Genomic DNA, 14409 nt, shown 5'->3' with positions numbered 1-14409 from the left:
CTTTGAGTTAAGGCCCTGTTCTGTCACTTTTTAGCCACTTGTGAATTTGGTCACATTAACCCTAGAAACTGTATGGATTCAAATGCTTTGGAAAGCAAGACTGAGAAGTTACTGTGAAGAAAATATATCTAACACAGGGTCTTACATATAAATAGTTGTTTCACTTTTCACAAGTTTCCAGAATGGTGTAGGGCAAGAATGAGTCAAGGACTGGGTCAGTATGAGGTGGAAGGTTTTATTACACTAGGACATTTGTGGGAGGTATGAGCGCTGGGCCAATGTGGCACGGGCCATGTTCAAGGCACCCTCTCGGGTGCGGTGACCGCCAATGAAGCCACTTGCATGGACGAAGATGCAGCCAGGGATCCCACTGACCTGGTCCAGGGCCTCGTCCCGAAGACCCCGCCATGGCTCTGGTAGGGGCAGCCTACAAGCGGGCAGAAAGAGGGAGCAGAGCAGAGGTCAGAATTGGCAGCCTTCTCTTAACAAGGCTGAGACAGGCCTGAAGGTCAGTAGGGTGGTTCCCTAGGGCTCACCGGCTTTGGAATGAGTGGGGCTCCTTGGGCACAGACTGTACTCGCCACTGTCCAGCCTGGTCAGTGTAGATAACAAAGATGATGGCCACTGGAGGGGACAGCCCAGATTCCAGGTGGTAGAGATGCTCCTTCCAGGGACATCCACCTTTCGCCAGTTCCACAATCTCCCCACTTGGGTCCACCTGAAAGAGGGAGAGGATAGCTAAAAGGTTTAAGGTAGGCTGGGCATGATGATCATGCCTGTAGTCACAACACTTTGGCAGGCTGAGGTGGGAGGATCAATTGAGCTCAGGAATTTGAGACAAGCCTAGGCAACAAAGTGAGACCCTGTCTCTACAAAAAATACAAAAATCAGCTGGGTGAGGTGGCATGTGCCTGTAGTCCCAGCTACTCAGGAGGCTGAGGTGGGAGGATTGCTCGAGCCCAGGAGGTTGAGGTTGTCTGCCACTGCACTCCAGCCTGGGTGACAGAGAGAGAGAGATCCCATCTCAAAAAAAAAAAAAAAAAAGAAAATGTTTAGGGTTTAGGGTAGAAGCAGGAGCACCTGTTGATTGGCAGTCAGTAATCCCCAAGCCACAATGCCTCCTCCAAGGCCTATACCTGGAATCGCTGGGCAAGGGCCTCTTCCACCAAGGCCCGGGCTGGCAGCCAGCTGTGTTGGTAGAAATCTAATCTCTGCAGAAACTCCTCTTGAACCAGATCCATTGCACGCTTGAACCCTGCCTGGGAATGATGAGAATCAGAACCAGGGTGCTGGCGCAAACTTGGAATTTGCTAGGGCTTAGGAGGAATAAATGCTCCCATTTCCCCCCGCCCAAGGTTCTTACAGGTCTCAGGGTTTCCTCCCACGCCACCTTACCTCAGTGTCTTGGTCAGGCTGGTTCCAGGTAGGATTAAGTCGAGCAACTCGTGCACTCAGGGTAGTGGTCAGTGCATATCGAGGCTCCCCCTCTGCCCACTGGGAGATCCCATTGTCCACGGCATCCACCTCCTCCACAAAGTTCTCATACATCTAAGGCAGCAGCAGGGGAAACTTTCTTGAGGCTACCTACTATTTATGTGAAGTCTTAACATGATTCAAAGTATGTTCATACACACTCAGCCCTGTGAGGATCTCTCAACATAACTGGATGAGAAAAGGGAGAACTGGCAAGTTCAGCAGCTTGCTGAAGCTCAGGAGTCTCACTGTGCTGTGACTGGAATTCAGATCACCTGGTTTCTAATCCATGCTCATTCTGCTGCACAAAGCCCAAACCAAAGCCAACACGTGTGGGGAGGGGACTGCTAACTTTTGAACAAGGAAGAGGGTCTTCCAGGTGCTAGAGGGTCTCTGTGGGAGTGGGTCCCTGTGGTTGAAGGCTGGTAAGTCTCCAGGTGGGGTGAGTAGGTATTCAGTGACATGGTTAATGAGGTGCAGGAGGGGCTCTGGTTGAGAACACAAGTCAAGAGGGAGAAAATGAGTCTGAGATTAGACACCAAAAGCTGGTTGCTGGGTTAGGGTTCCAGGGAAGCCCATAATGTGCCACATGACATCAGCAGTTGTCTCCTGGGTCTGAATAAATGGTAGGATAATGCCTCAAGAGTCTCGGGGCAGAAACTTTATGCAAAATTGCCCGACAAAATAGGCCTCCATAACACTACACCTGTGGTATGTAGAAAAGTGCTACTCTCAGAGCACTGAGAAAGTAACTTCTATGCCCAGCACTTCTTGGTTTGGACCCCAACCTGATGCTCAGTTAAAACATGGGTTTAGGCTTAGGTGGGAGGATCACTTGAGCCCAGGAGTTTGAGTCCAGCCTGGGCAACGTAGCAAGACCCTCTCTACAAAAAATTAAGACATATCATTAGCCAGGCATGGTGGCATGCACCTAGAGTCTCAGCTACTTGGGGGGCTGAGGTGGGAAGATTGCTTGAGCCTAGGAGTTCAAAGCAGCAGCAAGCCATGATGGCACCATTGGACTCCAACCTGGGCAACAGTCTCTCAAAAATAAATACATAGGCCGGGCGCAGTGGCTCACGCCTGTAATCCCAGCACTTTGGGAGGCCGAGGCAGGCGGATCACGAGGTCAGGAGATCAAGACCATCCCTGGCTAACATGGTGAAACCCCGTCTCTATTAAAAAATACAAAAAACTAGCCGGGCGAGGTGGCGGGTGCCTGTAGTCCCAGCTACTCAGGAGACTGAGGCACGAGAATGGCGTAACCCCAGGAAGCGGAGTTTGCAGTGAGCCGACATCCGGCCACTGCACTCCAGCCTGGGCGACAGAGCGAGACTCCGTCTCAAAAAAATATATAAATAAAATAAATAAATAAATAAACACAGGTTAAATTTAGTCACTTGTTAGGGCCAGGCGCAGTGGCTCACACCTGTAATCCCAGCACTTTAGGAGGCGAAAGCGGGTGGGTTACTTGAGGTCAGGAGTTCGAGACCAGCCTGGCTAACATGGTGAAACCCCGCCTCTACTAAAAATACAAAAATTAGCCAGGCGTGGTGGCAGGCGCCTATAATCCCAGCTACTCAGGAGGCTGAGGCAGAATTGCTTGAACCCAGGAGACAGAGGTTGCAGTGAGCTGAGATTGTGCCACTGCACTCCAGACTGGATGACAGAGCAAGACCCTGTCTCAAAAAAAAAAAAAAAAAAAAAAAAATTGTCAGTTGTTTAGAAACCCTTCAGCAGTGGAAGGGAAAACTGACCCAGGCAGTCTAAAATCTTGATATTCCAAAAATTCTGTAGTTACAGAGGGCAGAAGATGGGCAAGCTAAAACTGAAAACTGAACTCAACAGCCTACCTGCAAGAAATACAGCTGACTGAACCTAAGCTTTGACTTATAAACAAGTAAGTGTCTGTCCTCAGTAATGTGAGACCTGACTTGCATGCCAGGGCCACTAGCCATATTCCTCCCCAACAGCAGGAAGCTGCTTGCAGGGGACACTGGTGGAATCCAAAGACAGTTTCATAATACAACTCTTCCCAGCTGAGCTTCCCAATATATGTGCCACTAGTGAATTACAGGAGTGCCTAATATACGCTTCCCTCAACCTTCAGGGCAGCCAGAACCTCTGAGCCATCTGCTTCTACATATAAGCAGTCTCCCCTCTGTTTACCCAAAGGTGCTGAGCAATTGCTGTTTGTGTTTGTCAAGAAAAAGACGGGGTCATGCTGCTTTATGGTTTTCAAAGCCTTTTTCCATATATTACAGCACCCACTTCTCACAACCACCCCAGGATGTAGGCAGGGGAGGTATCACCATGCCCTTGTGAGATGAGCCTGACTGAGGGAGAGGATGAGTGTTGGGCCTGCTATAGGCCAGGAACCCTGCCCCAAGGCCCAGTGCTGAGTGCTGTGTGAGCACTGCTCCCAGGTGGTCTGCCGGAAATGCATGTGGGGGGCATCTCTGTCCTCAGGTCCCCACCTTGTCATAGAGGGTGCCCACCATGCTGTCCTCTTCACTAGTGCCCAGCAACTGGGCCAGCAGCTTGTGCCCGAAGTGCAGATAGATGAGTCCCGCACTGCTCAGCTTGGTCTGCCACGGCTTCCCAGGGGACAGGGAGCTCATGGTCTCTGTAAAAGACCTGAGGAGCATAGGGAGGTGGGGCTGAGGTGAGGCACCTTGGCTAGACTCTCCATGCATTCATTCAATGGTTAATTCAATGCTTCCTATCTGCCACATTTTATGTTTTATTAGACATTAAGGATAAAAAACCAAGACACTGGCCTGGCGTGGTGGCTCAAGCCTGTAATCCCAGCACTTTGGGAGGCCGAGACGGGCGGACCACGAGGTCAGGAGATCGAGACCATCCTGGCTAACACGGTGAAACCCCATCTCTACTAAAAAAATACAAAAAAACTAGCCGGGCGAGGTGGTGGGCGCCTGTAGTCCCAGCTACTTGGGAGGCTGAGGCAGGAGAATGGCGTAAACCCGGGAGGCGGAGCTTGCAGTGAGCTGAGATCCGGCCACTGCACTCCAGTCTGGGCGACAAAGCAAGACTCCGTCTCAAAAAAAAACCAAGACACTGTCCTCGCCTTTAGATTCATCTGCCGGAGGCCGACAAACACAACCCCCCGAGTACTCTCACTAGACAAGACGAGGGAAAGGAAGGAAGGGATGAGGAAAGGGTTCAGAGGAGAGCCTTCAGGTCAGTTCTGAAAGATGAATTAGTGGGTGTCCACCAGATAGACAAGGCGTAAAAGAGGAAAAGCATTCCAAGTAGAGGGAACAACATGAATGATGGCTGAGACACAAGTCTCTTGATAGAACTTCAGGAAAGGCAGCTCAGGTGTGAGACGTGAATGGCAAAAGAAAAAGCTGGAAGGGCAGGCAGGGCCAGACCACTGGACTTTATCTGTGGGTAATCGAAGTCACTGAGGGATTTTAAGCAGGCAGGTGCATGTTAGAGCATTGCACCAGCCAGCATGGAGAACAGATGCAAGATTACCAGCAATGGTCAGGTGAATAAAGAAGGCAAGAATTTGAACAGCAGTGGGGCAGAAAATAGAGAAAAGATATAACAGATGTTAGGGAAGTAGAAACTACAGCCGTGATTTCTAAATACCAGTCCATCTCAGAATTACCTAGGGAGCTCCATTTGTTAACTGACTTTTATTATTAAATCTTGAGTAAATACAGGCTGGACTCAGTGGCTCACACCTGTAATCCCAACACTTTGGGAAGCCAAGACAGGTGATTGCTTGAGGTCAGCAGTTTGAGACCAGGCTGGCCAACATGGTGAAACTCTGTCTCTACTAAGAACACAAAAATTAGCCGGACATGTGGCACACGCCTGTAGTTCCAGCTACTCCGGAGGCTGAGGCAGGAGAATGGCGTGAACCCGGGAGGCGGAGCTTGCAGTGAGCTGAGATCGTGCCACTGCACTCCAGTCTGGGCGACAGAGCGAGACTCTGTCTCAAAAAAACAAAAAAAACACAAAATATGTATGCTAAAAAAAGAAAAAAGGAGAGAGACTTAAAACATCATAATCCCTCTCTCCAAGATAATTACTTTTTGTGGTGTGGTATAATTGAAGAAGGGTTTTGTTTTTATACCTTTGTTTCTTTTCAAGATAGAAGACACTTGAGAAGAGTTTTAGGCTGTAGAGAAGGAGAGGCAGAGACACTAGTGGAACTGTGACAGGACATCCCAGAGGATAGGCTGACGGTGGCTCACACCTGTAATCCCAGCACTTTGGAAGGCCGAGAGGGGGTGGATCACAAGGCCAGGAATGCGAGACCAGTCTGGCCAATATGGTGAAACCCCGTCTCTACTAAAAATACAAAAATTAGCCGGGTGTGGTGGTGGGCGCCTGTAGTCCCAGCTACTCAGGAGGCTGAGACAGTTGAATTGCTTGAACCTGGAAGACAGAGGTTACAGTGAGCCGAGATCGTTCCACTGCACTCCAGCTTCAATGACAGAGGGGGACTCCGTGTCAAAAAAAAAAAAAAGAAAAAAAGAAAAAGGAATCCCAGAGGAAAGTAATAGACTGGAAACAGGACAGAGGATTAACCTCCAACAGAAGGGAAGAAATTTCCCTTAACTGGTAGGAGGGAGCTGAGGATGTTTGAGGTGGGAGACTGCGGAAATGCTCAACTTCTTTTGCGAAGAGGCAGGGACGATCAGTTTGATGCTGTAGAGGCTTCACGGGGAAGAAAAGGATTGGAATGGGCTACCCTTGAGCAAGAAGGATTTCCCTTTGGAAGGGTGTAGATGAAGTAGAACACCTCACACATCTGAACTGTCATGAACTGCCACAATCATGTGGGCCCAGCAGTTAGGTGCAGCAGCAAGGGCACCAGAATGGATTAATCACAGATGGGTTTATTTAGTTGGGGTGATGTGGGGAAAAGAGATCAGACTGTTACTGTGTCTATGTAGAAAGAAGTAGACATACTCCGGGTGCGGTGGCTCAAGCCTGTAATTCCAGCACTTTGGGAGGCCGAGACGGGCGGACCACGAGGTCAGGAGATCGAGACCATCCTGGCTAACACGGTGAAACCCCGTCTCTACTAAAAAATACAAAAAAAAAAAAAAAAAAAAAAAACTAGCCGCGCGAGGTGGCGGGCGCCTGTAGTCCCAACTACTCAGGAGGCTGAGGCAGGAGAATGGCGTAAACCCGGGAGGCGGAGCTTGCAGTGAGCTAAGATCCGGCCACTGCACTCCAGCCTGGGTGACAGAGCGAGACTCTGTCTCAAAAAAAAAAAAAAAAAAAGAAGTAGACATAAGAGACTCCATTTTGTTCTGTACTAAGAAAAATTCTTCTGCCTTGAGATGCTGTTAATCTGTAACCCTACCCCCAACCCTGTCCTTACAGAGACTTGTGCTGTGGTGACTCAAGGTTTAATGGATTTGGGGCTGTGCAGCATGTACTTTGTTAAACCAGTGCCTGAAGGCAGTATGCTTGTCAAAAGTCATCACCATTCTCTAATCTCAAGTACCCACGGACACAAACACTGCGGAAAGCCACAGGGACCTCTGCCTAGGAAAGCTAGGTATTGTCCAAGGTTTCTCCCCATGTGATAGTCTATTTACTGAGATAGGAGAAAACTGTTTTAGGGCTGGCAGTGGGACTAGGGCTGGAGGTGGGACGTGCTAGCCGCAATGCTGCTCTTTATGCACTGAAAATGTTTATGGAGATGTTTGCATATGCACGTCAAGGCACAGTACTTTTCCTTAAACTTATACATGTCATAGAGATCTTTATTCATATGTCTTTCTGCTGACCTTCTCCCTACTATGACCCTATTGTCCTGCCACTTCTCCTTTTTCTAAAAGATAGTAAAGATAATGATCAATAAATACTGAGGGAACTCAGAGACCCGTGCCGGCGCGGGTCCCCTGTATGCTGAGCGCTGGTCTCCTGGGCCCACTTTTTCTTTCTCTATACTTTGTCTCTGTGTCTCATTTCTTTTCTCAAGTCTCTGGTTCCATCTGACAAGAAACGCCCACAGGTGGGGCGGGGCAGGCCATCCCTTCAGGGTGATGAAGTCGCTGGTGGGAAAAAAGCCTTGGCTAAGGAAGGAGATGAGATAAGGGGCCTGAGGGACTCCCTGAGAACCAAGGGAGGTCCCAGGCCAAGGAGATGGGTGAAGAACAGGCAGGGCGGAAGGATGGTGTAGTCCTAGTGGGAGTTTGATTTCAACAATGAGGCAGTTATTTTCGCTGACGCGGACCACTGCAGTGGATGGCTGAATTGGAGCACAGAGGAAAGCTGAGGTCAAGGAAGTTAAATAAATGGTATCTGAGAACCTACCTCTGGTGATGGTCATATCGGTGTCTCCGAGGGTCGTACTCACCCCCCACGTCCACCACGATGTCACAGGAAGCGAGTTTTTCGGGATCCCGGGTCCGCACAATCTCTGCATCCTGCGAGGTACACAGGGGTGAAGGGGCTGCCAGAGGTCGCCGGGTAGGAGATTAAAGCTGGACTTCAGGGAGACAGGGCGGGTAGGAAGGGTGCTTGGGATGCCCCGCGCTATCGGAGGGACCCTGTCAGCGGAATGCCATCCACCCTGGAGGCATGCATGCACGCAGTGTCAGGGTCACTTTTCGCGGACTGTACCCGGTACTCCGGCAGGAGGCGAAGCAGTGCGCATGCCAGTGCCTCGTCGCAGTGGAAGGTGCCATTGTGCGTCCCGATTCGGGGCGATGCCATGAGTTTGCTGCGGGGTCGTTTTGGGGGCGGGACGGACTCTGGGCCGAGCATGCGGTGCCGGGTATACACAGGTGGCGGCAGCAGCAGCAGCGTTAAAAGACCGCGCAGGAAGCGGTATCCCATAAGACTCTCCCGGTAGGGAGGCAGGAGGGCCGACCCGGAAGGGAAAGCGCCAGCGGAGCTCCACTTCCGCTTGCCAACCGTTGCCTTGGCAACCAGCTCCGCAGAGTGAGCAGCAGCTCACTCCCAGCCTAGGATTTCTTCCAGCTGGTCAAAGGGCCCTGCGGTGGAGCCTTCAGGAGGAGCACCGCATCAACCCTGTGCATCAGGCTCTGGGGCGGGGCCCACACTCTCGACCACCCCCCCATCTCATCACCAGTCCCTTGCTTAATCCAAGAAAAGACCAACATTCTGCCCAGCTGGCACATTTATTGGCATTAAACACAAGACCCTTCCCAGCACCAGGAAGCCATGCCCAAAGCCGTGTCCCTCTGCCCCATTTGTGCAAAAACTCTCAGGCCTTAGCAGTAGCCTGAGCTGCTCCCAGGGCTGTCAGCTGCTGAATCTTCTGACTCATCATTTCCATGACAGCTGTGGAAAAAAAGAAGCGTCAAAGGTTAGGAGCAAAAAGGAGAACCTAGAGTTAAGGAGAAGTTATAGGCAAGTTTAAGGACAGGTGGACAACTAACTACAGTTTGTTAATAAAACGTTTTTTTTTTTGTTTTGTTTTTTTTTTTTTTTTGAGACGGAGTCTCGCTCTGTCACCCAGGCTGGAGTGCAGTGGCCAGATCTCAGCTCACTGCAAGCTCCGCCTCCCAGGTTCACGCCATTCTCCTGCCTCAGCCTCCCAAGTAGCTGGGACTACAGGCGCCCGCCACCTTGACCGGCTAGTTTTTTTGTATTTTCTTAGTAGAGACGGGGTTTCACCATGTTGGCCATGATGGTCTCGATCTCCTGACCTCATGATCCGCCCATCTCAGCCTCCCAAAGTGCTGGGATTACAGGCTTGAGCCACCGTGCCTAGCCAACTTTTTTGTTTTTTTGAGATGGAATCTTGCTCTTGTCAAACAGGCTGGAGTGCAGTGGCACGACCTTGGCTCACTGCAACCTCTGCCTCCGGGGTTCAAGCGATTCTCCTGCCTCATCCTCCCGAATAGCTGAGATTACAGGCATGCACCACCATGCCCAGGTTAACTTCGTATTTTTAGTAGAGACGGGGTTTCACCATGGTGGCCAGGCTGGTCTTGAACTCCTGACCTCAGGTGATCCACCTGCCTCGGCTTCCCAAAGCGCTGGGATTACAGGCGTCAGCCACCGTGTCTGGCACTGTTAATAAAACTTTAACTCAGTGATCCACTGTGGGGTCGCTAACACAAATTTAGGGTCTACAATGCATCAATCAATATGTTAACCACAGCTGGGTGTGGTGAGAATGAGACTGTCTCGGGGAAAAAAAAACCCTGCTAATCAGATATATAAAAACGAACACACTTGGTATTAAATGAGTCTGACATAATCAGAAAACTATAATGTGGAAAGATTTTTACCTTCGGAACACTGGTTCTGAATCCTGATTGTAACAGAGGGGAGCTTTTTTAAAACAAAAAAACATACCTTGGTACAACTTCCCTTCCCTTGACTTCCAAGTTGATTTAGTCAATCTGGCATGGACCCAGGCTTTCTTTTTAAACTTCCTGAGTGATTCTCATGTGCGGTCAGGGTTATAATTGCTGGTATTTAGTTCATTTGGATCATGATTCCTTCCTGTGTGTTCATCTCATTCCCCCATTCCATCCTCATTAAAAAGGAGCTCCACCAAAGCACAAAAATGATTTCCTTCCTCTAAATTTCTCAAACACTCAACCCAGGAATCTACAGATAGTGATTATGCAATACACAGATTCTAAAGATTCCAAAGAGAAACTAAGACGTAGTTTTACTCCAGCAAAGGGGACACCCCCGTGGTTCACTCTGCAATCCACGTTCTTTATCATGGAGATAGACAGGGTCAAGAGGTGCCCCAGGAAAAACTTACCCTGTTTCATGGCGTGCTTTTCCTGAAGAGCTGGTTGGATTTTCTCCATCTGTTTGGTTAGAAAATCTATCTTCCTCTTGAAAAAGTCCTTGGCATCCTCAGCTGTCTACAAGATCAGAGGTGAATGAGGGGCTAAAAGGAGACTCCCTCTGGCCATGTTGCACTCTAGAACTTCCCCTAAATTTCCCTTCCCTGTTCAGAGGGGCATCCACATGCTCTCACTCACCTTCTCTACATAGTACCCAGTTCCCACATCGATGAGCACATGTTCCACATCATGCAGCTTCCCAGGGACATACATCTGAGAAGCAAGTATTAAGGCAAAAACTAGCCCAGCATGAGCCATGATTCCGCCAGCCAGCCTGCTTGGCCTCCAAAGACCCTTTTCCAAAAAGCTTCAAGGCATAAGGACTGAATAATCTGGAGGCCTTAGAACAATAACTCCAAATGGAAAGAAGACTGAGAAGTTGGTTCTTTAAGGAGAAAATGATGTATGCTGGAACACCCTTTTGTTCTGCCTCATCCCATCTCTCACCCTCTAAGCAGTTCTTGCAATTCTTCTCATTAGCCCCATCAGAAAGACTAGATATAATGTTTTCCTACTGTTGTAGAGTACTACAAGTGGAAAGCCAGCCTCATTTCCCTTAACACCCTCAATCATGAAGTAGATAATTCCTACCGAAGTTCTTTTTTTGTTTGTTTGTTGAGACAGAGTCTCGCTCTGTTGCCCAGGCTGGAGTGCAGTGGCGCGCTATTGGCTCACTGCAACCTCCGCCTCCCGGGTTAAAGTGATTCTTCTGTCTCAGCCTCCGGAGTGGTTGGGATCACAAGTGTGTGCCACCACGCCCGGCTAATTTTTGTATATTTAGTAGAGACGGGGATTCACCATGTTGGCCAGACTGATCTTGAACTCCTGACCTCAGGTGATCTGCCAGCCTTGGCTCCCAAAGTGCTGGGGATTACAGGCGTGAGCAACCGTGCCTGGCTAATTTTTTTTTTTAACCATTCCCTACTACACTACTATTCCTGTGCTCCTTTTAGCCTGTCAGTTCTCAGACTACAGATTAAAGGTGCCCTACTGCCATAACTTGTTCATTCAAGTAAAACACTGAACAAGTGGACACAATCCAGGTTTCTTAGTGACAGTTTAGAAATGAGCCACAATTAACAGAGCCAACCTCCCTGTTCCTATATCCTCCTATTTTTGTCTATTACCTGTATCTTCTAAGATATTAGCAAAGTGTAAACCACCAGCTTTATCTCCATATTAATGTTCTCAAATAGCAAAGGGAAATATTACATCTCAACTATACATACTCCTTGGTGTTCACAAGGCATTAGCTGGATGTTGGTGTGAAGTTAGATAAAAGAGCTACAAAGTGTGTAATAAGAGTACTCTTGGCCGGGGGCAGTGGCTCACGCCTGTAATCCTAGCACTTTGGGAGGCCAAGGCAGGCAGATCACGAGGTCAGGAGTTCGAGACTAGCCTGGCCAATATGGTGAAACTCCATCTCTACTAATAATACAAAAATTAGCCAGTCGTGGTGGCGCGTGCCTGCGGTCCCAGCTACTCAGGAGACTGAGGCAGAAGAATCTCTTGAACCCAGGAGGCGGAGGTTACAGTGAGCCGAGATCGCACCACTGCACTCCAGTCTGGGCGACAGAGCAAGATTCCGTCTTTAAAAAAAAAAAAGGGTGTTATCAAAATCATTGTGGGGAGAGGATAATCTGAAGTACTGAAGTAATCAAAACAATCCCCCTCCCTGCTTTTTGGAGGAGTGAGGGAGAAAGGGAGAAGGCAGCAGGTAGCCGTTCCTGTGGAAAGGATACAGAACTCGTCAGTGGGACAAGTAATTCTTTCCCTGTGAAAGCAATGAAGACAAACACCTGGGGAAGGTTAGTGGCTCCAATGTAAGACGTTAAAGAGAGTTCCAAGAGGGCACAGCACCCACAGACAGTGTGAAAAGAACGGAAACAGGGGCAATAGAAGCAGAGGAACGTCCTGTACATTTCAATTCTAGGTAGGCAACATGCAAAGGGTTCATGAAGCGGTATACGATATGTAATGGATTTTCTCGTTTCAGGTAAGAAAAACTGGATTAGGAGGTGGGACGAGAGAAGCAGGCTTGCCACTTTAGGTTGCCCTCACCCCCCTACCCCATACCCTCGTTGCTCTTGTTCAGCACGTTCAGACAGTCCTTGGCTTCCACATACTTGGTCTGTACCACTTTGAGCTGGGCAATGGACGTGGACAAGAACTCCACTTCCTACAGAGAACGGGTATAGCGGGTCAATGAGAGGGCTATGGGGAAAAGGGAGAGCGGCCGGGGAGGGGGCGGGTCCTGGGACCGGATAGAGGTTTCGCCTGGGCAAGGTAGGCTCCCAACTTGGGACCGGGCGCAAGGAAGTACGCGTGGGCAGGGGGGATGTAGAGCGGGAAAGAGGTGCCTATGGGGCCCGTCACTACCTGGTCCAGCTGGTTCTTGAGCATTTCTAGCTGCGGCAGATTCAGCTCCGTGATGTTAATAGACTGCGCCATGTTGGGAAGGAGGACTAACGAAGAGGAAGTCCCTCGGCGAGCAACGCTCTAGCCGTCCTCTGCGCGTCTCGATGGCGCCAGGAGGCCTCGCTGCGCCATACAGCTCTATGATCCTCCGTCCCGGAAGGGAAGGAGGGGCTTGAATTTCTCAGAGGCTGATCTGTCAGTTATTTTCATAAAATATTCTAAGCCTAGTACAGTAAAGTAGCAGCAAACAGGACTCCTGCCCATAGGGAACTGCAAAATCTTAAAGTTCTCACGATACAACCACGATATTACAAAGTAGTGTATGCTACTCCACGTGGGTGGTATAAGCTACTAGATAGCAGGCTGGGTTGCTATGGTGACGGCTCCTGGGGCCTCGTCCTGCCCCTCTCTACCCCACCTGCTTGTGCTGCCTGCTGGTACCCCGCCAGGTCCGATTTCAAATATTCCTCCCCGCACAGCAGGGAAATTCTTTATATTTTATTTTATTTTTTTTTTTGAGACGGAGTCTGGCTCTGTCGCCCGGGCTGGAGTGCAGTGGCCGGATCTCAGCTCACTGCAAGCTCCGCCCCCCGGGTTTACGCCATTCTCCTGCCTCAGCCTCCCGAGTAGCTGGGACTACAGGCGCCCGCCGCCTCGCCCGGCTAGTTTTTTGTATTTTTTAGTAGAGATGGGGTTTCACCGTGTTCGCCAGGATGGTCTCGATCTCCTGACCTAGTGATCCGCCCGTCTCGGCCTCCCAAAGTGCTGGGATTACAGGCTTGAGCCACCGCGCCCGGCCATGGCAGGGAAATTCTAAACTATTTTTCCCAGATGGCCTCTGAGGCCGAAAGGCAGGGAAAAAAAAACAAATAACAACAACAAAAAAATCCCTTGTCAGACCGTTCTGAATTGTTCTTGAAAAAAATCAGGCATGGCCGGGCGCGGTGGCTCAAGCCTGTAATCCCAGCACTTTGGGAGGCCGAGACGGGCGGATCATGAGGTCAGGAGATCGAGACCATCCTGGCTAACACGGTGAAACCCCGTCTCTACTAAAAAATACAAAAAACTAGCCGGGCGAAGTGGCGGGCGCCTGTAGTCCCAGCTACTTGGGAGGCTGAGGCAGGAGAATGGCGTGTACCCGGGAGGCGGAGCTTGCAGTGAGCTGAGATCCGGCCACTGCACTCCAGCCTGGGCGACAGAGCATGACTCCGTCTCAAAAAAAAAAAAAAAAATCAGGCATTAGATTGAAAGCTTGTTGAAGGCAGGAACCAACCATGTTCTCATCACTGAACTAATTCTTCCCCTCTGGCTATGACCATCTTCCCCCAGCCGGAAGTAGGCTGACACCTAGTAGGATCTGAAAAAGGGTTTATAACCCGTTGCCAGTGAGTTGGTGGGAGAACAGCAAGGAAGCACCATTGTCAACACATAGAGCACAAATTAATCAATAAAATGTTTTGGCCAGGCATGGTGGCTCATTCCTGCAATCCCAGCACTTTGGGAGGCCGAGAAGGGCAGATCACTTGAGCCCAGGAGTTTGAGGCCAGCCTGGGCAACATGGCGACACCCCGTCTCAACAAAAAATACAAAAATTAGCCGGGCTGGTGGCATATGCCTGTAGTCCTAGCTACACGGGAGGCTGAGGTGGGAGGATTGCTTGAGCTGGAGAGTTGGAGGCTGTAGT

At 49.8% G+C, this 14409-nt stretch overlaps 2 protein-coding genes across 2 annotated transcripts; both read right to left on the bottom strand.

Moving 5' to 3' along the window:
- Positions 1–211: 211 nt before the first annotated feature.
- MYG1 (MYG1 exonuclease) lies at positions 212–8361 on the bottom strand. Its single transcript, NM_001194260.2, is given in 7 exon segments — positions 212–427; positions 537–718; positions 1137–1259; positions 1396–1548; positions 3951–4110; positions 7783–7895; positions 8092–8361. Coding segments are annotated over 7 exon segments (1131 nt in total). The 5' UTR covers positions 8308–8361; the 3' UTR covers positions 212–243.
- Positions 8362–8595: 234 nt separating this feature from the next.
- Positions 8596–12770, bottom strand: PFDN5 (prefoldin subunit 5). Its single transcript, NM_001261627.1, has 6 exons — positions 12687–12770; positions 12384–12486; positions 12050–12081; positions 10446–10520; positions 10220–10325; positions 8596–8775 (listed from the first exon to the last, which is right to left on the bottom strand). The coding sequence occupies exons 1-6, from the start codon at positions 12756–12758 to the stop codon at positions 8699–8701; spliced, it is 465 nt and encodes a 154-aa protein (NP_001248556.1). The 5' UTR covers positions 12759–12770; the 3' UTR covers positions 8596–8698.
- Positions 12771–14409: the final 1639 nt, after the last annotated feature.

This window comes from Macaca mulatta, chromosome 11 (assembly GCF_049350105.2).
Source record: "Macaca mulatta isolate MMU2019108-1 chromosome 11, T2T-MMU8v2.0, whole genome shotgun sequence".
In the NCBI taxonomy this organism is placed as follows: Eukaryota; Metazoa; Chordata; class Mammalia; order Primates; family Cercopithecidae; genus Macaca; species Macaca mulatta.
This window is presented reverse-complemented; position numbering and strand designations above follow the sequence as displayed.